General features: G+C 41.9%; 1 protein-coding gene across 1 annotated transcript in view; it reads left to right on the forward strand.

Annotated features, from left to right (window-relative positions):
* Positions 1-12,223: 12,223 nt before the first annotated feature.
* The window catches only part of ENPEP (glutamyl aminopeptidase (aminopeptidase A)), a 37,520-nt gene continuing 22,340 nt past the window's right edge, over positions 12,224-27,403 (forward strand). The window contains exons 1-4 of the mRNA XM_010139761.1: positions 12,224-12,837; positions 18,477-18,618; positions 21,053-21,184; positions 25,294-25,414. Of these exons, the coding sequence (XP_010138063.1) occupies positions 12,224-12,837; positions 18,477-18,618; positions 21,053-21,184; positions 25,294-25,414 (1,009 nt within the window). The remainder of the gene's footprint in view (positions 12,838-18,476; positions 18,619-21,052; positions 21,185-25,293; positions 25,415-27,403) is intronic.

Consider the following 27,403-nt stretch of genomic DNA (forward strand, 5'->3'; position numbering starts at 1 on the left):
TTCCTCATTAGACCTGCTTCTTCTCCCAGTAAAAATTTAATGTACCTGTAACAAAACTGATTTTCTAACCCAGAGTACCAGTATGCTTTGCCAGCTGGTAACCCAGTATTTCATGGCAGGGCAGGCTGTGTAGTCTGTCATGAAAAGCCCACAGGCTTTTCCTATTAACTCCTCCCTAAAGAATATGAGATTTATCATTTTACTGTACACCAAGCAGGAACTGCACTAAAGATATAACTTTGGCCCTGTGCGTTGAGAAAGGCTTCTAAGCATTTCCACTAAACATCTCTCTTCTGCAAGTGCTCACTCCTGAAACCTCTTTGCAAGAAACATAAACACCGACTGCTGGAACATACCAAGAAAAGCAAAATTAAGACCTTGACAAGAAGTACTATACAGGTATATTGTTGACCAGGACTCAAAGATTGAACAAAGGCAGTCATGGCATAATGAAGTTGAGGAGAACATCTTCAGATGAGAAGAGAAAGCAACTGACGTGAGCATACCTCTCATCGCTTTGGAAAAATGACCTCAAAGGGAATAGCATCAGCAAAGTGTGAACTGAAACCTCACAGCCATGTTCTAGAAAGTACAGCACTTCCCCTGGAACTACCAGAGTGAGTGTGAAGGACCTGAACAGCTAACCTTTTGGATGCCTGTATATTGTCTTGCAAATGAATCCTGTGTATGTCAGCACTTCGAGCATTTTAATGGAGTAGCTTCCTTTCTCCTTGCAAAGAAGTAACTTACAGCTATCAGGCACAAACAGTGGCAGAGTTTAAGTTATGTAGTAATTAAATGTTGGAGTCTTATACGAAGTTCACTTCATATAAAGTACATTTCAGAAGCAGAATGACCAAGTGCACCTTAAGGGTTAGCAATATTAAACATTTAACTTCAGAACGGGTCATTCTGCTCTTTCCATGAGTGGAGAGAGGTGATGTAGACGCAGCAAGAGCCTGTCCTTTTAGCCTGTTGGTTTCTTTTTAACAAAAGGAATCCCCAAAGGATGCATCTAAAGCACAGACATTAACAGTCATCTGCTGGGTAATCTCCCAAACAAAAGAGCATTTGAAACTTAGGGCATTGTTCACACAACTTTGAGGTTATTTAGCTAAGGTCACTTTTTAAAATCTTTCTGTGGTAATAAACATTCACGTCAGTTTATTTTTTTCACTTGCTCCACTTTCTATATGCGAGAACGCTAACACTATTTCTGTGTAATTTACAACCATTAAAGCCACTCCTGATGAAAGAATACAATTACATGTAATAAGATAGAACTGTTTCTAGCTTTTCAGAACATACCAGTAAAACCTGAGTAAACTATTAATCTGTTTAATGAGGAGACCAGTTGCAGTACTATAGTATAGGAGTCTCTCCAAAAATTAATATCAATTTTCCATTTAAGCAACATACTTCGCTTAGAGCTAACTGCTGTAGCTACCTATATTCAAAACACTGCAAATCTATCAGCACAAGCCTGTATCAATTTTCCATTTAAGCAACATACTTCACTTAGAGCTAACTGCTGTAGCTACCTATACTCAAAACACTGCAAATCTATCAGCACAAGCCTCAAACAGGACAGTACCTTGATTCCACTTGCATAGTCAGGCATATTAATGCAGGTTCTCTCACTGCTGCCTTCATATGGCTGCAAAAAGTCATCTGTTTTGTACTTCAGGGCATTGAAGGGAGCAGGAGTGCTAAATGCAGATGTTCGCAAGGCAGCATGCTTGGGAGGGAGCACAACCTGGCTGGTCCACTCCAGCCTGAGCAGATGGCCAACAGGAGAGTGGATTATCTTCACAGAGAAGCTAATATGAAGAAAGTGAAAAAAATACTCAATCAGGAGGAAATAATTTTATTCTCCACACCTGATCTTTATTGGAATGTGAGTGAAACATCTGTTCCTATTTATAAATGAGCAATGATGTTGCCACAGAGTAAGACAATAGAAGCTTGTTCTCATGAGAATAGCAAAAGTACCTTTTCAAGATAGGTAGCTCAGGCAAGCAGTATGGGTTTCCACTTGCTGAAACAGGAAAGTAAATCATAATCTGATATGAATATCCCTCAGAGCTACATTTCTATCGCTGCCAGGTCACTTAGCTCACAACTTTTGGAATTTGAGTAGCTAAAGTATAGAAGTAATCATACAGCTCTGGGGACAGGAATAAGCACAAGCTGAGCCCTGGCTGCTCTTATATTGATGGGAGATGGACATGAGAGGATGTGCATGTGTAACATTAGCACAGGGGAATTGAACCTGAAGGGTTACACATCTGCCAGTGAGTCATACAGGTGCCAAAAACAAACCAACCAAAACCAACCAGGTTGCCTCATTAACTGCCCATCCAGGGAAATATTTTTACGTATATCTACCCTCCACAACACATACACAGAAATCTCAATCAGCCATCAGGCCTCATCTTAGAAAGCAAGCTCCTTCAGCCACCACCTCCTTTGACCACTCTCTTTCCAGCCCTTTTATTCAGAGCAGTTGAGGCCATTTCCCCTGCTCCCTGGTCATTGCCTAGCTTCACTCCTTGCTTTCTGGATGAGGTCGTAAATCCCAGCAGATCAAGGGATTTGGAACCGTATTTAAGAGACTAGTTCATGCTGTTCCCAGGAGGGAGGCAGCTTTAGTGATTTGCTGCATAAAAGCACTTTCTTCCCCTTGTTAAAATGATTTATGCCATTCCTAAAGCTGCAAATGTGTGCTGGAACACACCCAAGAAACTGAATTTTAGAATTTTCCCCTCGCTAAAGTCATTGATTGGTGAGGGTCTTTACTGACCCCAAAAGAGGAATGCAAACTCTTCGAGGAGACACTGTACTTAGTATTGCAGAAATGAATCAGAGACCGTAGAAACTGTCTGAATTGAGCTAGTTCCCGAGGACCGGTTTAGCAGGCAGTACAGACAGACAGCGTCCTTTGCTGGGACAGAGAGTATCCCGCTTGGCTGCTCTGAGGCGCTGTGAGATCAGCACCACTCAGGAGAATCTCTCTAATCCCGACCATGCTGGGTGCTCTGTGCTGGGTGAGGCTGCGGGATTAGCGCTGGATTTTATTTCCTGGTGGAACAACAGAGACAGGTATCAGAGTTCTCCTCTGAGCCTTGCACTTAGAGTCATCAGATAAAAGGCACTAATAAGCCATAGAGAGAATTTGCCTGGACACGTGCGCAACCTGAAGCAAGATTACGACAGTTTTCTGTGGGACTTTTCAGTAGATTGCAGGAGACACAAAGTCCTGAGTCTTACTGTACTGCAGGGAAGGGTTGGCATGACGTGAGCACAGACACTCAGCCCAGTGTGGTGATGGCAATGATGCAAACAACCAGACAAGCATAACCAGAACTCACCTTTTTGTTAAAACAAGGCTGTATTTCTGCCTGCAAGTCTAGATACAGTCGGAGTGTAACACTTTGATGGATTCCAGGAGAGCAGAACTGCAGCAAATAACACATACAAACTTTCAGGATAAACTTTGAAAGCAAGTGCTGACTTTTTTTACTACTTATCTTCTTTCTTGCTTTTTCTTCACAAAAATATTAAATTCAATTACAATTTTGGTCATCTTTTTTGTTTGTTTGTTTAATTTTTCTGAAGATTCAGAGTCAAATTGGATGTTTAAGTTCACTAGGAAGCATTTGAACTGTGATGTTTGTTTCAATGCTTCATGTGAATCTGGGACCCTCAGCTGACTGTGTGCCAAAATATTGACACAGGACAATAGGAACCGACTTGAACAGCATGTTAAACTGTAGGGAGGCTGCCTGAAGGCAATGCTATGAACTCTGCTTTCTCTGCAGCACTAAATGTGCAGCTACCTCTTAGAGAAAGAATACCAACCCACACCCTAGCAAAGCAGAAAAAGCCCTCTCTGTTTTCTGTCTGTCTAGAACATTCACCTGGTCTTGTTAAAACAGCATTGTTAAAATGTTCCACAGAGTCAGAAGCATTCCTTTGCAATCTAGACAAAATGTCTGCAGAATATCAGCAATTCAGGTACCTCTCCTGGCCTGGAATAATGGACAATTCAAACAGTGTGCACGAAGGACTGGGGGATGGAAATAGATTTCAGTGTCTATTTATATCAACAACCTCATAGCTGACTACAAAGACAGTATTTCAGTCTCTCTTTAACTTGTCATTAGCTTTAGCTCCTTTTCCCATTTTTTCCCTTTTATGGGCCACATGTGAAGATTTTAACATCTCTGTCAATAATAGAGATATTACAGACCAGTTGGAGGAAGAGGATGGCGTAGCTTTTGGAAGAAACTGGCTGACCTTCCCACTGGAACAGACAGACTCAGATCTTGTACAGAGACGCCCTTACATCGTAGTCAAACTGATGCACAAATTTTTATAGAGACTTAAGAAAATTATTATATATTTCTGTCTCTGGGAGAGCCACTTGATGCTGTGTGTCACTTTAGTAGTGTACCCTCCTAACAAAAATGTTATTTCCATTCTAAAAATCACATGGAACTTAAAGGTGTGAGAAGTTAAGTAGATTGCGCCTTGCTTTATTGTTACTCTAAGTATATGCTTCAGAAACATTTTTCTTGGAAAAGTAAGGTATCATCATTGTAAAACTATGCTGAACAGTTTGTCCTTTGACTTTTTAATCTTTAGGCTGACTCACCAGAATCGAAAAACACTGCTGATTGCACCGTGGATGTGAGTTCTGGTGATTCAGCTGGTGATTGCTTTGTCTGAGAGTCCAGTTAAGTGCTGTTCTTGGCTGAGCAGATACTTTAAAGGAATTATTTAATTTATAAGAACTTCATTTAAAGTCCTGTGTCATTATGAGAAGCAAATTGACAGAATGGCAGCCTGTCATGTAATATGAATCATGTATGTTGGATTACAAATAACCAAGATGAATAGCACATAGCCACCTGCCTACATGGCTATGTGATATAATTGTCCTATCACTTCGTTTTATACTCCATTACCGGTTTTAAAGCCTTACTTTTTTCATGTCTAATACCAGCAGATGCACTCTCTGGGCAGGGATCAAGCCTCTGTCTAAAACCATTAGACTGCTCTCGAATGCAAGTATATAAATAGAAAAATAGTTCTACGAGGAAGAAGCATCAAACACCCTATGTATAAACGATCCCCGCAGATGCAGTAATAAATGCAGGCCTGCACTTCTCTGCTCTACTTCTTGGTCTCTTTGCAACGAATGGAAATGTTATTACTGACTTCAGAAGGAACCGTACAGAACCTGAAATACATCTGTAGCATATACAAGTAGCAGTATAGGTTTCTAAAAGGCATTAGAACAGTCTGAAGAGTTGACTTTTATATCTATTTTCAGTTGTTATGTTTTTTCTGGCTTCTATTACCCAAACCTCTTGGAAAGAAGTTCTTTCTAGCAAAGGAAGATTCCTGCCAAAGCCTATCATCAGGGTTTAAGGAAAATAAAAAGAAAAAAAAGTTAATTAAAATGAGAATTAAAGAAAGAAGTCTCTGCAGGAAGTACCTGGTTGTACAACAGTATGCCATCCTGTAGCTTACCCTGTAAAACACCAGTGCTTAAACCTCTCTAGGAACAGAAGCGGCAGTAATCCTACGAAAGTGAATTGGTGCATAAATTCCAATTTCTCTTGGCATATCAGTGGAGACGGTCTTGGACAACGGGTCCAAGAATTGGGTCCAGATATCCCTTGATACTACCCAGTTATTTATTTCCCCAACTCTATTCATCTTCGCACCATTTGGTGTTGGATATAAGGGGTGTAACTCCTTAACTGGTTTTAAAAGGAAGATGAAATATTGCTTTGATCATCTGTAAGATCTGAAACTCCTGGTTTACTTGACTTCAGTTGTGCTGCTTTTTCTTATGTGCGATCTTTACCAAATGCTAAATTTTGCTGGTCTCTTCATTTATGCTCTTGGCAACCCATATTGCTGCATACAATCTCAAAATAACAAGTTTCTTGCCTGAAGAATAAAGATGCCCTCATCCTTGTGTAGAAACACCTACTATTTTGGTTGCTGCTGCTCATAGTAAAAATTAATTTAGATATGAACACTTGGATATGTTGGCCAATAAAATTGTTCTCCCAGATCAGCTTGGGTTTGCAACTGGCTAACCATTACTGCTACCTTACTACCCTCACTTACACACCTGTTTGCGAATGTGTGTGCAGTGAGCGATACAGAAACTTGCCTAGGAAACAGTCGACTGATCTTTTTCTATCTCCTGCTCCACCCAACCACTGCAGCAGGTGATGGCAGTGGCTTTGGAAAGGTAAGGACTAATGAAAATGGAGCTAGTCCTTGAAAGAGGTTTTCCACGCAGGGCAAAACAGATGAACTATATGTAGCTGAAGTCCCAAAGACATAGCTTGTCCTGTTTCCATTTTGCAGTTAAATAGATTCAATTTGGCAAGAGGAAGAGAATCTATAATTGTTGACTTTCTTTCCTTCCCCAGTCTCTTGATTAATTTTCAAATGCCTTAATAGAACTACGATCATGTTTACAAAGGGGGAATAACAGATGGATTTTATATATAACATTAAATGAAACAGTCTATGACACTGTAATTGTTTTCTCTTATCAGCTTCATCACCCTGGCCAAGAAAATGAAACAGGTAACAAACTTGGAAGTAACCTGAATACATGTTGACAGACAATTCCCCTGAGATTACATCTCCAACTAAGCTAATTTTTTAATCGTTTTCTCTTTTTACATCAACTTGGTTTCATTTATGAGACTTCTAATGCTGAAAATCATGCAGACAGTTATTTTTCTGTGACTTGGCATGATTTGCGATGCACCTTCAGCCGCAAAGGACTGCATGAATTTCCATAGCAGAGGAGATCAGAAATCTTCTCAGTCCACTGTCCTGCTTCTCCGTGGCTTGGATTAGATGCTTCGTATCAGTGTCTATGGCTGGTCCCCCACTACGAATGAAACATGTGAGACTAACATGAGAGGTTTTCTCCTAATCTGTGTCAAATTTACTGCCTTTGAAAGCTCTGTAAGTTTCCTTGCTGTTATATTATGGGATAGGTTAACTGTCTTAATGGAAGCTACCCAGTATTTTTGCACTGTTACCATATCCTGTTGCTCTTTTTTCAGATTCTCAAGCACTTTGCTATTGACTTATGGAACTACTCCCAGTGCTTATAATGTAAAAGAGCAAGATTCAGTGTCTTAATCTCTTTCAGTGATTAAAAGTGTGATTAATCTTTCCATTCTCTTTGTGTTGCCAGGTAATTTGATGCCTTCTCTTATTTCCACTGTATCTTTTTCAGTAAAATGAGAAACCCACAATTTACTGTAAGAAAAACATGCTTTCAACTGAGAAGACTGTTTTCCACAGTAATCTCCATTACCTGCTCAGTGAAGCTAGTACTGTACTTGGGATTAGTACTATCACTGCAGGCTCAACAGACATCATTACTGGTCTGACAGGCTTCATTTTCATTTATTCAGCCTCTGAACTTCCCCCTGCTTCTAAAGGAGAAAGCAGTACAAATAAGCCTGCTCTGAAGGTTAACAATTTCAGGCTGGGGCCCGTCAAGGTAGGAAAGAAATTTCATACTTCCCCTCTATGAAAGTGCTTTTCTTCTGATGCACTGCTACCTTGACATAGAAACGGATCAATATAACTGCGTACTGAATGTCACAGCAGCACTGAAGGGCAGAGGAGGCACCTCAGGGAATGGCAACTCTTATCAGAGAGATTAAAAGTAGTGCTGTGAATCGCATGTGCTAGAGAAGATCTTCTAAGGTTTCATCCCTCACATGCAAACGGAAGTGAAGAGAGTGGCAAATGAGTTTTTCATACTGAGAGCATAAAAAGCCTCCAGAAGTTTATCAAAGAATTCCACACCGAATTTCTAAACTGCAGTGTTTGGTTTTCCTGTAGGCGTGCTCCTGTCCCAACATATCCTAGAGGTTTCGCTGCAAAAGCTTGTTGCTTTTCTCACTTTTGCTTCAGCCGGTGTGTTCTATACGGAGCTCATCAGTCTGCAACAGGCAGACCTCCCAAGGTATCGCAGCCAACAGTACCCCACAGCTAGCGCCAGATTTCAAAGATCTAAATGGGGAAACAATTAGGACTGAAGAAATCCTGACTGTCTTTCTCAAATCAGTCCAAAGCATTTGCATTTACAAACAACTCAAACCCAAAAGGGCTTGTTTTGTAGATAAAATCTGTCACAGAAAATCTTGTGAGTGGAACAAGGACCTCTGTAAGCCAGTAATTACTAAGACTTGTGAACTCTGCGGAATTAATGATTGCTAGAGGGTGTTCAAAGCCAAAGATGAGGACAGAATCAGTCATTACAGATGCAGGAAAACACCGGACAAGGAATTGTTTCTGACACAGGTCATTTGTGACCTGGCGGAACACCACAACCAGTTTCACATTTCTCAAATGAACGTCCTAAACTTTTTTTTGGTAGAGGGCTGCAGGGGAGAAGTCTACAAGTGCAGCTCTGCCAGAAAGCAGTCACTACAGCAGATTGCTTCATGCCTTTTTGTTTTGCAGTGACAAATCACTGGAGGAGTGTTAGCTTAGCATAAAGAGAGACAAATTCCTCCTGATGGAGGCAAAGAGGCTCCATTTATTATCCCTAAATCTTGTAGTAGGGGAAGTTCAGAGAACAAAAGGAAATCAGAAGTCCTTAGACACAGCTGCCCCCATCTTGCCTTAATGTCTGCGGACACAGGTAGCCAAAGACCTCCTTGGCATAGGCCTAGTAACTGTTCCATGTTACCCCAAGGATGGACTTAGCTTCAGAGGAGTTTCATGTGTTGTGAATTGCAGTGGAGATTTTTTTTCCCCTTTTTCTAAATATACTTCATTTATTTCCATGTCTTTGAAGCTTCCCAGAGCAGGTTTTTTCTCACTGTCAGCTTCAGTCAAGGATTTTCTGCGACTGCGTGACTTCTTCCTGAATGCCTACAGCAGGCCTGTGCTGGTGCAGATCCTAGCTGTGACTTGTGGAAGTTTTATTCCATTTCCCAACCTTAAAATTGGAAATTATATTGGAAATGAATGACCGACAATTGGGCGTAAAAATTAGGATAAATTTATGTTCCTGGCAGTTGTCTGAAAGGTTATCTGGATATTGCTTCTACAGGCACATATATGTTACTACCAGCAATGTCACGACAGAGCAAGGTGACCTTACAGCCCCTTGTTTTAAGTGGCCAAAGGGTAGGGTTAAGCTAGTGTGGTTATTCTGGTACAGAATGACCTGAAATGGCCTCAATGAAAAATCAACACCATCAAACCATAGCAGGTGTCAGCACTGTCCAGATGACCGATAAGATCGTATTAATCTCTTTTCAGTTTTCTAGAAATTAAACTAGAGCAATTTAAGCCCCTCCAAGGCTGGCCAGCACTTGCCTGCAGTCATGGTTGTGGTTTATGCTGGAGCAGCTTGGGGTGAGCTTTCTTCCACTTTCCGTGTGGGATTTCAACATCTTATGCCCATGAGGAGAGGGTAGACACAGTATCTGTATCTTGATGATGAAGGCCATGGTGCTCTCCTCTTTGGGGAGACAGATACTGTTTCCTGCCCCTTTCTACCTGGATACAGTCAAGCAGGGAGAGCACTGTCATTGCCTTTGGCAACTCTGCTCTCCTTTATTGCTCCTGTGTAAAGGAATTCATAGTTTGAGCCCTGCCTTATCCTTGGAGATGTATAGCAAGTCATTGGCAGCTAGACAGCTTCTTAGTATTGCTAGCTGACCCCAGCCGTGTCAGCTAGGAACAAAGCATATTTCTGATGTGGGAGGGATAAATCTACTCATAACTACCACAATCAGAAATATATTACAGCCAGTTTTGGCTGCAACTAGGCTTGAACCTCACTTTATGTAAAGAGAAGATCAATGCCAGAGCTTGCATGTAAGTGCATTACTGCTCTTGACTGGCAGAAGACGCCCCTAATCTCTGCTACTTGTTGAGCTAATGCGTTTGTCGCTCCTCATTAGTATGTAATGGCTTTTACTGCTAGTGTTGTTTTTAAGGCTCAGGATGAGAAATACAAATGTTTGCTGTTTAGGACCAGCTGATTCGCACGTTTTCTCTCTCTTCCTGAAGGAGGTAATTGTTATCAGTGAAGAAATCTGCAAGTCCCTTCGCAATTGCCGTAAATAACATGCTCTGTGGTCTATAAACTCTTCGGATTAAAAATGTAACAGAGAAGCTCATGGCTAAGGAGAGTGAAAATGGGAGCGATGTAAAAAGTATGCCTGAAATCAAGACACGTTTACTATATCATCACTTATGTCCTGTTCTGGCTTAAGATGTATTATTTAAAATCTGTTCTCACTCTTGCTCATTATCTTGTCCAATAAGAACAAAAGAAAAGCTGAAATGGTTTTAAACGTTAAGACCATGATCCTCAGTGCTGGCTTTGTTGTTCGAAGTTAAATTCTTACTCAAACAAGCACTGGTTTCCCATGTCATATCTAGTTTTGATCACTGGAGAGAAATGGTAAACAATAAAAGCAGACATAATGTGAAACAGATTTTTAGCTTTTGCTTGGTGGTTTGGGGTTTTTTTTTGCATTGTTTTTTTCACTTCTGAAAATATCTGAGTAAGAGTTAACTTTATTCTCTGCCAAAATGACCTTCTCTCAGTTCCTGTTGGAAAACCTTGCCTTTAAAACAAGGTGCTATATAAATAGTAGTGTGCTGTAAGAGTGCTGATGAGGACTGGTTGGCTAAAGTTCCCTGTGGTGACTGGCCACGTTTAAAGGGAGACTTACAAAGCCTGTGAGCAGATCCGTTTCTATCAGACTGGATGAAGTCTGTCCTGGAAATCACCTTTCCTGATTCTGTTCATCTCACTCAGAGGATGTGTTGAGCAATTCTAAGGCCTAGGTCAACCCATACAGGTGAGACTTCATCCATCCCCAAAAAACAAACAAGCAAAAAAAGAGGTTGAGTAGTCAGAGGCTTGTAACTGATGTGAAGTTTTAGTAAACTAGAAGAGAAGGCATAAAGCCAAACTGATGTCCCTGATTAAAAATCTACTCAAGTGGGCTCTACAAGTGGAGAAAAAAGGTTAAGTGATCCAGGGACTGAGGTTTCAACTCTACACAATTTTCCTTTAGTTTAGCATCAAACAAGTTGAGGCGACTGCTGCACTCAGTTTCACACTGCATTAGCAACATCTTCCTTGCAGGCTTAACAAGACCTTACTTAAAATAAACTCTCCTGGGCAGAATCAGGCTCTATTCGATTAATTTGTTTTGATGAAGCACCACGTCAGGATGACATGCAGTAAATGCTAATTTAGATCTTCAGCACATAAGTCATATAACTGCGTATTTAGATGTGTCCCTCGCAGCAAGGGTTCACAGGCAGCGCTGTGACTGTGCTGACCAACCAGGCAATGCTATCCTTGGCTGCTGGCTTGCATGCGCGGTTATGAGCAATCTCCTAGAAAACTGGTCCTATGAGAGGAGGACTTAGGCATGTTTTAAAGCTTGAAGTCAATGATCAAAATTTATTGTTCCAGTGTGCATTCTTCTGCCCATGACTGCCTCGAATTACTCGACAAAGGTAAGTGAGCTTAGAAAAGAGGGGAAACAGTCGAGAAGGCCTTGAAAGATGTATGTGATTTTTGCCGGATTTTTGAAACTTTGGAGATGTCATTTCACAAACCATAGGGTGGAAGTTCAAAGAAATTTTTGCTAGTAAAAGGGAAAAGTAAAACAAACCCCAAAACTCAAAAACACAAACAAGACGCAGCAGGGGTAAAAAAGGAAGAAGTAGTGGCAAAGGTTGTCAGTTGGGAACAGTTACACCTCTATCTGCAAGCTCCTTCTGAAAGCTGCTGACAGAGCTTTGGCACCTGATCATCTCCTAACTGATGATTAACATAGCAGTACTTTATATTTAACTCAGGCCGGAGCAGGAGGGGCTGGGGTTGTGCTGCTTATAAGGGGAGCAGGGCAGGAACAATGTTCTTCTGTGTTGGTTCCCTCTGTTTCCCAACCCAGCTGCACTCCTTTTGATCATTCACATTTCCTCCAAATGCATGTTGTCTTTAATTAATTGAGTGTCTCGTGGAAAGCGAGGTGGGGGAGACGAGCAGAGAACAGCTACAGCTACACAATTAAAATACAAATCAAGTCTGCTGAGTTTACTGAATGCAACTGCTTAAGTGACTAATATGCTTTTTTACAGTTAATGTTTTGCTGTGACAACGGACCTGAGCGCAGAGATGGAGGACATGGATTTTGAGAATGAGAAGTCCAAGAGGTACTGCATGAAGACAAAGCATGTGGCTGTCATCTGCGGTGTCGTGGTCATTGTAGGTCTCGCTGTGGGGCTTGGTGTGGGATTGAGCAGACCCAAATCTCAGCAATCTTCAGGGGGAACAGATCAGCCAACAAACTCTCCTTCCCCGGTGGATTTGAGTCCCTGTCCTGCTAAAAGTGATACGACTGGAGACTGGAGACATTTTAGGCTGCCGACTTATGTCAAGCCTGTACACTATGATCTGGAAATGAAGCCTGAAATGGAGACAGATATTTACACTGGGACAGTCAGTATTTCTATTGTTTTGGACCAATCTACCAGCTACCTGTGGCTCCACCTGCGAGAGACCAAGATTACAGAAATGCCCACTCTCCGGAAATCCTCAGGTCAGCAGATTGCTCTGAACGACTGCTTTGAGTACGAGGCACAGGAGTACATAGTGATGAAGGCAGAAGCAGACCTCTCTGTCACTGATGAAAGTGATCCCTATATTCTCACCCTGAAGTTTCAAGGCTGGCTGAATGGTTCCCTGGTTGGGTTTTATAGGACCACCTACAATGAAAACGGACAGATCAAGTAAAGCAGTTTTTCTTTTATTTATTAAACTTTCTTCTCTATTTCTACTTGCCCAGGCCTGCTCTATGCCTGTTTCAGCTTCTCAGTCTTGTCTTTCACCAACTTGCTGACATTTCCAGGCTGTTCTTTGTTTTCTCATTCCCCTAAGGAAAATGCTGTATTCTAAACCCTTTGGCTGTTGACAAGAGAATGTGAGCTGAAGAGCTGAGGAGTTTGTTATTACTAATCTGAAAAACTCTTTCAAACTCTACCATCCCAGGTTACCTTTGAGCTTTATGAATGACTCCCTCAGAAAGTTTGAGGGATCAAGGCCTGTTTTTATCTCTCTAGTAGCTCTCACCACTCTATCCTGTCACTCCCCAAGCTAACAGTTTCATTACAGAACGTTCTTGTGATAGTTGTCCTGACATTGTGCATCCTTGATGTTGTAAGTCTGAGGAATATCCAAACCAGAATTTCCCTGTCCCTCTGCAGCTGGTTTAAATTATGGATAGGAAAGTCGAAACAATGAAGATTATCTTTGACTTGGGTTTTTTGTGCTCCAGCTCTTCCTTTTTACATAATAGTTAGTGAAACACTACAAAGCGTTTGCCAGTTCAGTTAACCCATTCCACTTCCCAGGATTGCACTACTTCAAGGTGGAAGCTTGTAAAAGCCATTGCCCACTGCTCAGAGGCATTTCTTCTGTTAACAAATGGAGAGGACACTCATCTATTTTCCACTATTTATGTTTCTAAAGTAACTTATTCCAGCCTTTGTGACTAGAAGATAAATTTGGCTAGACTTTTCCAAGGCTTGTAGCAGAAACATGGAGACAAACACTGGTGTGTTTTCACAGCACTTGTTTGCCCTTCTGGTACAATGGGGACATAAGTGAGAGTCACATCAGCTCCATTCAGCTGCTGACAGACAATGCCACGAGTAGCAGCAGTGACAGGCACCAGCAGCAGCAAACCCAAGCATTGATTTTTCATACTTAAACATAGTTTTATGATCTGGGAAGAAGCCATATAGAGAACAGCTTGAGCTCCAGACAGTTTTTCCCCCTCTTGTTTTCCTCCATCTAATCCCTCAGTATTGCTCTGACTTGGGAGGTGCTTTGGTTTTATACTTTCAGCATCTGACTTCTCCACAGCAGTTTTAAAGTGCAACCTCTTAGCATCTTTCTAAGTTGAGGTGTGCTACTTCCTTTTTATTAGTGAAGGATACATAGATACTAAATGAGTTGCACCAGGTCTGTCACAACACCAGAACAGCAGGACTACAATACAGGTCTCTTGAGTCACAGCGCAGGAAAGGTGAGTACCCAGTCCTCAGAGCTAGACATTGTAAGAAGACAAGGATGAAGCATCTGATATCAGGAAGAAAGGAGAACTTCAAAAGCTAAAAAAAGCACAAAATGTGAGTTCACTTCAAGAGGGTTCCTAAAATTCTTGATTTGGATGCTGGAAGTTACAATTGCAGTGATGATCCTAGCCTGCAGTCTGAAAACAATCAGGACAGAAAGGAACTTGAGTGAGTGAGTTTGTGTTAGGCTTGAGAAGGGCTCAAATAAGAATGAGTGAAAGGTGATTTCTGTAATGCTTTTCATGTGGTTAAGTTTGGACAAATTGTTTGGGGGGGTGAAAGAAATTATTTAAATGATAGTGATAAGTACAGCTTTGAAATGAAAGCAACTACCAGCCAAGCTGCTGCTATGCAGTGTGAGGGTAGGTGATAGGAGGGGATGAGGAAGAATGGTGAGGGAAGGGGTTTATTACTTATTAAAATGGCATTTTCCTGTGTATTTCTACTCAGAAATAATGCTGACTGGAATGAGCTTTCTTATTTCACTTTTGCCTGAGGCAGGCATCACCAACTGGAAGATTTCAACCTAAATAGTTCCTTTTTTTGTAATGTTGTTTTGGGGCAATCCTCAGTACAGGCTGGGGGATGATGTGATTGAGGGCAGTGCTGCAGAGAAGGATCTGAGGGTAGTGGTGGATGAACGGCTGGACATGAGCAGGCAGTGTATGCTCACAGCCCAGAAAGGCAACTGTATCCTGGGCTGCGAGCCCAAGACGTGTGGCCAGCAGGTCAAGAGCTGTGATTCTGCCACTCTTCTTCACTCTGGTGACACCTCGCCCGGTGTGCTGTATCCAGCTCTGGAGTCCTCAGCACAAGAAGGACATGAACCTGTTGGAGCAGGTCCAGAGGAGGGTCGCAAAGATCATCAGAGGGGTGGGACACCTCCCCTACGAGAACAGTCTGAGAGAGTTGGGATTGTTCAGCCTGGAGAACAGAAGGCTCCAGGGAGACCTTATGGTGGCCTTTCAGTATTTAAGCACGGCCTATGAGAAATAGGGGGACAGTCGTTTTAGTCAGGGCAGGTGACAGGACAAGGAGTGGTGGTTTTAGACAAGAAGGTAGATGTAGACTAGATATAAGGAAGAAATTTTTTACAATGGGGGTGGTGAAACACAGGCACAGGCTGTCCAGAGAGGTGGTAGATGCCCCATCCCTAGAAACATTCAAGATCAGGTTGGATGGGTCTGTGAGCAGCCTGATCTAGTTGCAGATGTCCCTGTTCAGCGCAGGGCAGAGTGGACTAGGTGACCTTTGAAGGTCCCTTCCAACCCAAAGCATTCTATGATTCTAAATACAAATTGGATCAGGCAATAGCAAAAGTCAAGTAAGTCTATTAATAGATGATGTTAGAGGGAAGGGGACGGAGGTGAAAATGACAGCCGGTGTGTAATTAACCTACTCCCCCATCCCTTCTGGGCAGTATTAGAAGTAGTGGGACCTTTTGAGAAAATTAGTAACACTGGAAAGTCAGCTTCTAGGGCTGAGCTGCTCCCCAGCTGTCTATCCAGGAAGAAAAAGGTTTACCAAAACATAGCCTTTTGTTGACAAACTGGGCATATGTCCAGGCTCTGTTATCGTTTAAATTCAAAACTCCCACTACGTTGTCTGGAAAACAGCTAGACATGTGGTGAACATGCCTGCAAGTCTGGGATCCTTGGGAGGCTTAGGGAGAAGAACTCCTCATTTGGGAACTCTGTTCAGACAGATCACACAATCCCCATCAGGAAAAAGGTGCTTTTGGACATGCCGAGAAGCGGTCCTTGAGATACCTTCAGAACACAACTATTTTAATTGACGTGTGTGTGCAGGTAGGGAGCAGGAAAGCGGAAACTTTGAGAATACAGATTGTAGACAGTTCTGCCTAGGTCCTCCTGTGGATGCCTAAATCAGCTGTAAGCACTGAAGTCTTTGATAAAGCTCTTCCTCTGTACATTTCATTTCACCATTGATGAAAGGGAAATAACAGTCCTCCCTTAATTTGCATGTGCAGTGAGCATAAACACATTATAATTGTGTTATTTTCAGATATTAGGGAAAGGGACCTTGCCTGGTGTAATGGGGTTTTTTTAACTCATTTTATCCACTCAAGGAGTGTACTAAAACATCCTTTTATTTTCTCCTTAATATTACAGATAAGACAAATATGTCACAGCAGCTGTTTTTGATTTTGTGTTACTATTAGTGACAAGATAGGCTTCCCTTTTATAGGAATTCTCTTTGTCCTCCATAAGTGCAAGAGGCTCATAAAAGATACTGAGCTGGGCACATCTCTAGAAGGAAGATTTTCATTTAGGATTTTATTGATTAGGAAAAGGCAAAATATTTTTTCAGTATACAGAAGCAGCACTCCTGAATTTCTTCCTCAGAAAGAAAATTTTCTCAGAAGAAGAAATGAACCTGAATGTAGGGGAAAATGCTTTAGTTAGCTCAAGGGGAGGGATTTTTGCACTAACTCCCTATACTTTGTCAGAAAAAAAAAAAGGGGGGGGGGAGGGTGATTCATCTTGGTTCTAAGTGCAGCACTTTTATTTTGGTAACGACGTCTGGATGTAGTCTCAGCCAGATCTTCACTTTTTATTACTATAATATTTACAGCTGTCACCTCTAGTTCACATTTAAAGGTCTGGACATCAACAGCAAGTAGAAAGAAGGGCAGAAGCCACTACGCAGTGAAGAAAACCTTATCTAAATCTACATTATGCAGTTTGAAAGTAAATTACAACACTTCTGGTTTCTAGTGCCACTTCTGTGCATGCCATATAGCCTGAGATTCTCATCATCTTCCACACAGGAATGGTAATGCTAAGGTTTTGCACTGCTGATGTCTGTCTGCCTCCGCAAATATATGAGGATAGATGGATTATCACCTTATAAATCAACAGAGAGATCACGGTGTTATCAGTATGTAGGAACAAGATATAAAAGTGTCAAAATACATAGCCAATTTTTAAAGCAATAGCTGTGAAGCATTGCCCTGGGGACTTGAAATTGTGAAATAGCTTTCAAATCCTACCAAAAGGAGATAGTAACATCAAACAATTTACCAAGCAAATGAAACTCTATTGAGCCTAAAGTTATGTTGAGGTGAGTGTTCGTTGTGCTTTCTGTCCATGAACTTTTGAGTTACTATTCCAATGAACGTGAATCCAGACGTATTGCCTCCATCAGGCTTGTAAATGACCCTTGCTGCTACAAGTTCCTAATGACCAGTTTAGTATTTAACCATCATCACAGGGAAATGCCCAGGGCAACAGAAACACTGAAAAATTGGTTGTCAAGTGAGCTTGTAGGGATTGCTGGAGATCTGTAATTTATGAAGTACACTTTTAATTAATTTTTGGAAAGAAAAACTACCTTAATAAAGTTGGAGCAGCTGTCGAAGTGCTGTCAGAAAATGCCCAACATTCCAGATTAATTGAAGAAGCATCTGCCTTTCACTATCAATCACTGAAGCCAATCACTATGCCACTGTGTGGTTCATTAACGGGGGAGCCCGATGTCTCTGTGAGAAGCAAGCACATGATACGAATATTTACAACCTTCATCTTATTTTTTTATGTGACCTCCTATTGTCTTGCTCCTCCAGTTCTTTTTGCGTAACTGAGATGACCTTCTAAACACGGCCTACATAGCATCGGTTATGTGCTAGGATATTCACCTGAACTCTCTGTGCTTTCGCCAGCAGTTTCATTAATGGAGTCATGGGGGCATAACAGCACCAGCAGAAAACCCTACTTGGTGACTGCAGAAAAAGAAACACACAAGCTAGATGAGATTTTAGGGGCACTTACGCAATTCTCAGGTGTCTTTTCTGGAAACGTTCAAGACTCCAATCACAAGACATTCCTTTAGTGGATAAACAACACAGAGACTGACTTAAATAAACATCTCTAGACCTGGACCTTAATTTCCTTTCAGATGATACCATCGGTTGCTTATTTTAGGCACGTAAATCAACAGAAAAGCTCATTAGGGAGGTGAGCAAAATTTTTATCCACGAGAGGTCATTCCTATTTTATTGCCTGTCTCCTAAAAATATTTCATGATAAGCTATTGGCTTTAGCTTTTGTTTTGAAGCCTGGAGGATGTTGATGAGAGACTTTAAGGTATATGTGTAACACGTGCCTATACGATGTCAGCTTGTGCATTTCTGCTGTCTTACTTTTCTGAACGGAGGAGTACACACAACTATCTGTATTTAATGTTAGTTTGTGAAATTGCTAAAAGATTGTGCTTAGCAATTGCAGGTAAGATTTAACAGCAAAGGCTTGCCAATGTGTTGTTTGTTTAAGGAGCATTGCAGCTACTGATCATGAGCCAACCGACGCACGGAAATCATTTCCTTGCTTTGACGAGCCAAACAAAAAGGCAACTTACAACATATCTATCATCCATCAAGATGCGTACCAAGCACTTTCAAACATGCCAGTACAGGTATGTATCACCCGGCTCTGCTGCCTAAGTGGAATGGTTCTGTAAAGCCACTGGAAAGGTAGCATGAATCGCAAGGTCCTTGCATGTTCACAGACTCTACCACCCTGACACTGTAAAGCTAATGATTCTTAAGTATTCCATAAAACAGTGCTCGCTGGTTGACTAGAACTCCCAGCGGTCCGCCAGCACACAGCACGGCAATACAGAGCCAAATCCACAGCAGAAATGAAATGTCTCCTCTGTCTTTATCTAACTGCCCCTCTATCCAGATGAATGTTCCCTACTAACTACAAATAGGTAATGGCAGATTCTTCAGTCAAGCCAGGTGGACTCTGAGAAGGAATACTCTTGTAGACAGCTGCTTCCAGGACAGGAAGTCTAAAATAATAACTGAAACTACATAATGTTTCAAAGCGAGGGTCTGCTGATCACAACGTAATGGTAAGGGATGCTGCTAGCAAGAAAGTCTAGGATTGTTATTTTTAATAATACAGGATCTGAAATCCCATCTGTCAGCTCATGGAGAAGGACTCTTCTTAGTCCACCATGACTGTATTTTCCTAAATAATCTATTTCTGGACTCTCTTTCACGGGCACCCCCACCCCCTTGCCATGGGGAAGGAGCTTGCGTGCCCGTGTGAGGTTGAGAGCTCTGCTGGTGGTGGCATGTGCCTCCGGTGGGGTCTCCCAAGCCAGACGGGTCTCAACTGAAGGGTCAGACACAGTGTGTCCATGGGCAGGATGGGCTCACTAGCCTTCTGGCAGCCATCCCAGGAGAAGGACAACTCTGACTCCAAACCCGGGCAGATGGGGCTCGTTTAGCCCTGTAAGGCTCCATCTAAGAGAAGGATACTCTAACCAAACCTACGACCTGAGGACTTCGCTGTCACCGTCCAAGCTCGCTAGGCCCTGGCAGATGAACCTCAGGTGTAAAGGGTGGAGCCAGTTCCGCGCACGCTGCGCCTCACCTAAAAAACCCACCGCGCAGACCCAAAGGGTGCACTCATCGCTTGCAAAGCCCTGTATTGGCCTTTTCAGCCAATGCTTGCAGTGAGCGTGGGGAAAACTCTTCCCAGATCTTAGTTCGCGAAGCCAAGCCATGAGTGAATTTCTGGACCTGGCAGGTCAAAGTTTCATACAAAATTCAATGGCATCAGTTATCTACCTCTGGGCCCTCTGGAAGAAGATTGAACAGCTTTCAGCTGAGAGAGCTTCTAATGAATAGTTTAACTGACTGTGTAGTCCAATGTGTAATTTCTAATTAATATCTTCTGAAGTGGGAGATAAAGTGTCAGATTTTAAAAAACAGAAAAACTTTAAGAAGAGATTGTGGCCTCCAGGCTGTTGACGTCTGCAACTTTGCAATCACTCTGCTGCATAGCAAACAAAGGTCTGCTTTACTGTGTACTGCTTTATTTAAAGGGTCCCCCAAAACTTAACTATCCCCTAGCAGTGCAGCTGAGGGAACCATTACCGATATCTGATACAGCTGCCTCCCCAAGCCTTTGCAAATCTAAAGCTCTGACCTGTTATTAAAAGATTCCTAAAAGAGCACCAGACACTTTGATGAACAACACATGAAAGGGGAGTGTTTGCTGTACCTTTCCTCACAGACCTGAGATAAGTGAGGGTACCAGCAAGGAAGGTAAGGGGATGAGGCTAGATGTTATCAAGACTTAACGGGGTTTGAGATTTACTTTACATCTCTATAAGTGGACCTTGCCTCTAGTATGACAAAAAACTATCAGACAGGCAATAGCAGATAATGAACAGCAGAAATAAATATTTAGAGGATGAATCACATATGACAGGTTGTAGGTTGGGTTCAGCTGAGAGTTAAGGACATTTGGGAAAATCAGGAATGGTTTTTAATTGATTCACAAAATTTAAATTACGATCAGCACTAAACCTTATGTACATTCAAACAACCCACCAATTAGCTCTGCTAATTTGTGTCTGAATGAGTTCACAATAGATTCATTAGACTGGTCTTTATCCTAAGTAGTGTATCTGCAATCCCAGACACCTACATGATGCCTGTATTTAAGAGAGGAGAGAATCCAGTCTCTTCTATGATCTGTCCAAAGTGATGTTGCTTTATGAAACTGTTTCAAGAACAGAACACACTAGCATACACTGGAAAACTCCTGCTGGCAAAATTCCTGACCATTTGAGTGATTTCAGATACCCGATGAAAATTAGAACCAGGTAACCTTAGTCAGTGCAGAAGAACGAAGTCCTACTTTGAGTACTGCAGAAAAACCATTTTGTCTGTTCTCATACCATCAGCAATGGGATACCAGAAGAGGGGAACACGGTGAGGTGGTTTATCGTTCCTGTATAGTTACTTGCAGCCTTCACAGAAATACTGTACATTCTTCTTCATGTGTTTGCAATTCCAAAAATGGGATTAATTATTTTTCCGTTTCTTTAGCAAACTGTAAATCTGAGCGATGGCTGGACTCGGACAACTTTTGAGAAGTCAGTTCCCATGAGCACTTACTTGGTATGCTTTGCGGTGCACCAGTTTCGTTGGGTGGAGAGAACATCTGCTAGCGGAATACCTGTAAGTCCTGTTGCAGCCTGAACATGGTTCAGATGACAAATGTACTGTGATTTGTGTTTAAAAAAAGGGAAAAAAGAAAGAAAAAAACCATCTCTTTTTATAACACAAACAGGAACATATTTTTCCCTTTCCTATATCCTATTTTATCAGACTAGGTTTTCACAGTGGTCCTTCTGACCTTGACTACATACAGTGTTTCGCAGCCCTTCCTTGTCTCCCACCTTGGTGAGATCCCAGTCAGTACCTCCCACATGCGTGAAGAAGGAGCACTACTTCTCCAGCCTCATCCCTGACTTGAAGCCTGGAGTATGGGAGAAGGTGCAAGTCCAGGGATTCAAGATATTTTCAGGCCATGGACACAAATACTTTTCTGTGGGTTAAAAGGTGTGAATCTATGCACTTGGTGTCTGTTTAAGTTCATGGAGACATAGGACTACAGTGTCATGATGTATTTGCTCTAATATACTTTATTTTACAGCAGTGGCTAAAAGCAACTGCCTAGTGTATGTTCTTTACAAATAAGTACAGAAGTTATAGTCCTGCTAAACCACTGGATATTTGGTAGGTGCCCTAAAGAAGTGGGTGTGTTTGAATCTGAATCTATAAAATTGAAATAGCTCCTTTATTTAGAGGCAATAGGCAGTCCAATCCAATTCTTGCTTCAATTCAAATCTCCTAAAGGTGCAGCTGATTGGGCATGAGGAGATCACAAGACATTGCATTGAATCACAACCTGAAAACCTAAATACAATTTGCCTCTCAACACAAACTCCTCATTAGCTCAAACCTAGTCTGAGATGCTCAACCCACTGTTAATTATCAATTGGTTTACATCTTTTTTTCATCTGAGACAGAGGATGATCCCAGGGCTGTATGTTCTTGCTGCTTCCCCTTCCTTTCCCCTTAGGGGTGTAACACAGGGTCTTGCAGTTCAGCTGAGCTGGCAGCACTTTTCTCCTCTTCTGGAGGTAGTGACTCCAATGGCCATGGAATCTGCCCCTGGCTGACCAAAGCCCCAGCCAGACCACTGTTCCCCTAACAAGCAAGCTCTTCCCGAGTTTCTCTATCCAAAAAAGTTCAGCAAATCCTTCCCTACTTGAGGCCATCCACTGACGCGAATATCTGCCTTGTATAAACCTCCAAAGCGCTGATCCAGATCTTGGCAAAGACTTCCTGCAATAGTGCTGTGCTGAGGCTTCCCTCCCCGACTCCCTCGCTAACATCGTGCTCTATGCTTATATTATTTCTTGGCAATTACTAAGGCTAAATTATGCTTATCCAAGCGAATGGATCCTGGTTTGAGATGGCGCTGCAATATTCTTACATCCCAGCTGTCTGGCTGAGTAATTTGCAAAACAGGGGAACTTTTTAGACAACCTAGCCACAAAATTTTGATAGCCAGATCTTTTTCAGCACGGCTGCCCCATTCACTATGAGGGAAAAGACTTTGGTTATTTTGCCTCAATAGATACTCTCTAGAGTTTAGATATTTTGTGCAGCTATTGTAGAACATAGTGGGGTAGAAAAAAGGTAAGTGCTGAAGACATATAAAACTGTTTATTTTCTAGATGCAAAAGTTAACATTCTCTACTCACCCATGCCACACTAAGAATACGGCTCTGAGGTCAATGTTTGTTTCTTTTTCCCTCAAGCAAAACAGTGAAGCCCACACAGTCTCTGACTGGCTGTAGATTTTCTAAATAGGAGGGAGTGTTCACTGTAACGCAGTAATTAAAGCGTGTGTGCATGCCTGTGTGTATGTGTGTAGAAGCAGGGGTATTCGTGTCAGTACAGAGGTTGCCCGAAGAAATGTCTTCTAATTCAGGCCTTGGTTACTACATATTTTATTAATGCTATTCACTAAACAATGTCTGAGGACTTGCCTGCACTAGAAAACTTGGGGTTTTTTTACGTGAGCTTAAAATCATAATTGTTTCCTTTCTCTAAGCATGCACATAGTGTTACCAGTATAACGTATATGTGTAAGATTGTTTTTAATTAAGGGAGCCACATAAACTCCATCACTAAAGATTACCTTTTCCCCAGGAAAACCAGGCTATCTTTAGAGTTTTTAACCAAATATTTAGAAAGTCCTTCTCCTAACCAAACAGTTCCTTTCCAAAAACTCTGAAGAGCAGCCAAGTAATGAGGTATTTAGATTCACCGACTGCTCTGAAGAATATTCCATAGTTTACTGTATAAATTGCTAGCAACAAATCCCTCATCCAACAGAAAGTATCCATGTGATCCGTATATTGCTTTAATAAATGACTGCAACAGCATACAGGTCACATGACACAGTAAATTATTTAAATACTTTGGCGTTCACTCTGAAAGCCGTTGCCCTAACAGTGACATTAATGGAATTAATGGTGGGAAATGTGCCTGCAGCGGGAAGGAATGCTCCTGAGCTGATTACCTGTCAGGAACCAAACGTCTGGTTTGGAAAATCACGGAGGAGATTATACAAATGAAACCCAAAGTCAGTTCTAATGCATGCCGAAGGTTTTGGAAACCATTAATATGGATCAGCAAGGGGACCGAAGACTGCTAAATTGGGTAAAGAGCTTACTGAAGTGGAAATTGCAGATTGTAATTGCAAACTGACCCTGAGGGAAATCCCCTGGCTGGAATGCATTCTCAATTGAATTTCATGAGCTTTTTTTGTTTGTTTTTTTCATTTCCAGCTTTATTTCTGACCACTTTCCCATCCTCCCCTCTCGCTGGAGGAAGTGTAATTTCATGGTATTGAAATCAACGTATTGTCAGACTCCAACTGGGGTCCTGGAGAGGCTGGCTTCTTTTCTCAGTTTGGACCCTAGAGTCCTGGCTGCAAGGCAGCATTGACGGGTAAACAAACCACAGTGGCCCACTCATAAGAGACACAGAGCCTGCAAAATGTGATGGACCAGTTTTCCTAACCCCAGACGCTTCACTCCATAAAATGATCTCTTACTTTCCATACTGGAGATTTGGAGGGACAGCTCCTGCCAGTGGTTCTTCTCTGGGGCAGGGATCTGTGTGAGTTTTGGGACAAAGAGATTGAGGGAAAGACCCCCAAAAGACTCCGTGCATTCTGAAGTTAAACTTTGTCTTCCAAATGTGGTGATAACATCCCAAAAGGATTTTTCAGGTTGTAGGCCTCCTCAGCATGCTTGCCATAAGAATTCTTGTCCTACAGGGCTTGAGGTTTCCTATCACTTGACAGTAATAGCCAAAATAATCCTAGGCACCAAGCCTCAGAGATGGAAATGTCAGCACTCAATACACCAATTTTTGCATTCAGGAAAAAAAGCATGCTCTGACATGAAAAGGAGTACAGAAATTGTCACTCATCACACACAGGACTACCAAACACGCCGGTTTCCCTGGACCTGCCTGGTGGCAAGGGAGAGAGCTGATTTTTGCTCAGGATTTCCCGAGGCACAGTGCCCCAGCAGGCACGGTAGCTGTGACTGGGTGGCCGTGTGGCCTGCAGTCCTGGGCAAACAGCCACCCAACCTGCATGGACCAGCATGTCCGGCAAGAGTTACCGATCTCAGGAACACATTGTCTTCAAAGGGTCTGAGATCTTCAAACAGACAAGGACAAAAGGAAATCATGATGATAGGAGGTAGGAAAGGAAGGAAGAAATTGAAGGAAATAAGGTTCTGTGGGCTTCAGACACATTTCAGGACAGACGTACTCCTAAAGAGTTGCCTGATAGGATCAGTCTAGAAGAATGAACTGCTCAGCACAAGAGGATTCCCTTTGACTGTGTTTGCCTAAGCTTCCTTCTTGAAAAAAAAACAGGCCTTGAGGAAGAAGGGGCTGTTATGCATCCAGAACCTGCTCCAAGTTTAGCCCCTATGAACTTCTGGACACGGGTCTTGCCAGTTACGCAGTTCAGGTATCCTGTGGAAAGCATGTGCACGTTATGTTGACTTAGTCTCTCATGTACAACATTTGAAAAACGTCATGGAATAAATGTGTTCAGGAACATAATTCGGCATTCTGCCCAGTCTCTTAGAGAAAACCTGCAGTGTTATAGGTATGTATGTTAAATGACTTTTCAGTGCTTGCCACCTTCTAATTTCTTTTAACTGGAGACTGCTCTCTGTATTTTACAGCTGAGAGTTTATGCCCAGCCGCAGCAAATAGACACGGCAGAATACGCAGCAAATGTAACAAAGATTGTATTCGACTTCTTTGAAGAGTACTTCAATATGAGCTATTCTCTTCCAAAACTAGGTGATGATTAACAGTTACATTCTTCATTTTGTTAATTCACTGTCATGGTTATGTTTCTCCTACAGGTCCCTGTGCTTTGGTGGAAAATAACATGAAAACATTTGGTTGCTAACTGCTGATATTATGTCAGGATGTTTTAAAACTGTACCCATATAGTTCAGGATGTTCTTAAATGTCATGATGGGATGGTTGATCTCAGTAACAGTTTAGTTACTGGTTCTCACGGTTCAGTTTGCTGAATTGAAGTACTCGTCCTGGCATGGTTATCTTAAAGTGTCTCGTGGAAAACAAGGGGGAGCGTTGGTGTCATCAGCAAAGGAACATCATGAGCTAAAATAGAGCTGAAAGAAGTCTGAGAAAAATATGAACAGCTTCTATGGGAACCTCTGAGCAAAAGGCAGCAGGGAAGATAAGTGAAGATCTAAACTGCCAGAGAATTTGTCACACTATTTATTAACATTTGTGAAAAGTGGGTGTGTATCCACTTCTTAGAAAGACAAATGTAGCCCAGCATATAGTTTCTAATGCTGGCCTAAATAAAGACCCAGAGCTAAGTAAGAGTGGGCACACTATCAAATTTTGCCCATGATTACTAAACAAGAAAAGAAAAAGTAGTGCAGTTGGGCATCCTTTAGCTTGGGCTATCTGGACTCTGGATCTGATTTGTGCAGTTTGAACTAATAAAGTCCGGAATGTAATTACAGTTTTGGAAATGTCACCTCCTAGGACTTAGGTTCATGAACTTAAAAGGATGGAAAAAATACTAACTACAAGCAAGTTAAGGCGAGGCAGTGCAGGGGGGAAACCACTCAAACCTTTCATTGGCTATTTGTTCAGGAATCTATCAGGCTGACCTGTATTACTTTAACGACAGATATTTATCTCCTCCTTTCAAAACACAATCTGAGTTTACTGTAAATATCTGTTTCCATTTCACCAACAGAATTAGGGAAGCCAGTATAGTATGTCGTTCCTTTGCACCCTGGTCCCCGGTAATAATTGGGACTATATCTCACCTGTGCTACATATTCCAACTTTCTTTTCCATGAAAGCCTAATGACTTTGGCACATTAGGATACGGGCAGGGGCCTGTCTGAGCTACGGGGTGGACTGATAACCCTAGGCCAGCTATATCAGAGCAGTATGCTCTTGTAGATTATATACTGTTTTTCTCAGAATATCTATTTGTTGGATCACAATTTTTTACTTACTATGTTGTTCCCTCAGTATTAGAAGTCATCTAGATCAAATCTGATGAATCAAATATGTTTCATCATAATGGTTTATTTAAATATTGTATTTCACATTGCTTTATGGCTTCTGGCATTGCCATTCTCTTTGTGATCCTCGTTTTGTCTGTCAATGAAGCCCTTGCGAGTCTATCAACTTTGATTCTGTAACCAAGTTGTTAAAGTTAAAATAAGTAATTCTTATCTTCTGCTAGACTGGAGTGAGGGTTGTTCATTCTATTTAGTTTTAAATCCATCTGCACTTTTTCACTAACCCGCATAGAAAGGATGTGGTCATTACTTGCAGAAGAAAATGCAAGTCCAATTTAGTCCGCAATTCTCATTTAAACTTGTGCTGATTACTGGGTATAAATGAGTGACCCCCACAAATTGCCAGGAGTAGAAGCAGATGTTGTTCACTGCATGGGGGATTTGCTTCAGTTAACGTGTCAATAAATATTTTTAATACAACAGTGTGACAAACAATGACATGCCTCATTACGCTACAGATAGTTTCAGCCTACAGCACATCCCCAGACAATACTATTAATTTCTGGAGCCAAAATCAAGTAATGCATGATACGCATGCTCCCAGGAGGTGGTATAGTGTCACCTCGCAGGACAGATCCTCAGCTAGTGCAACTGATCCTAGCTCTATTAATGTCAGCAGAGCCGAGACGGTTGCTATCAGCTGCTGTAGGCCAGTTCCCCGCTGCTTAAACACAGCTTAAGAGTGCAGTCCACAGCAGTATGCCAGAAC

The sequence above is a fragment of the Buceros rhinoceros genome, unplaced genomic scaffold (assembly GCF_000710305.1).
Source record: "Buceros rhinoceros silvestris isolate BGI_N320 unplaced genomic scaffold, ASM71030v1 scaffold13717, whole genome shotgun sequence".
Taxonomy (NCBI): domain Eukaryota; kingdom Metazoa; phylum Chordata; class Aves; order Bucerotiformes; family Bucerotidae; genus Buceros; species Buceros rhinoceros.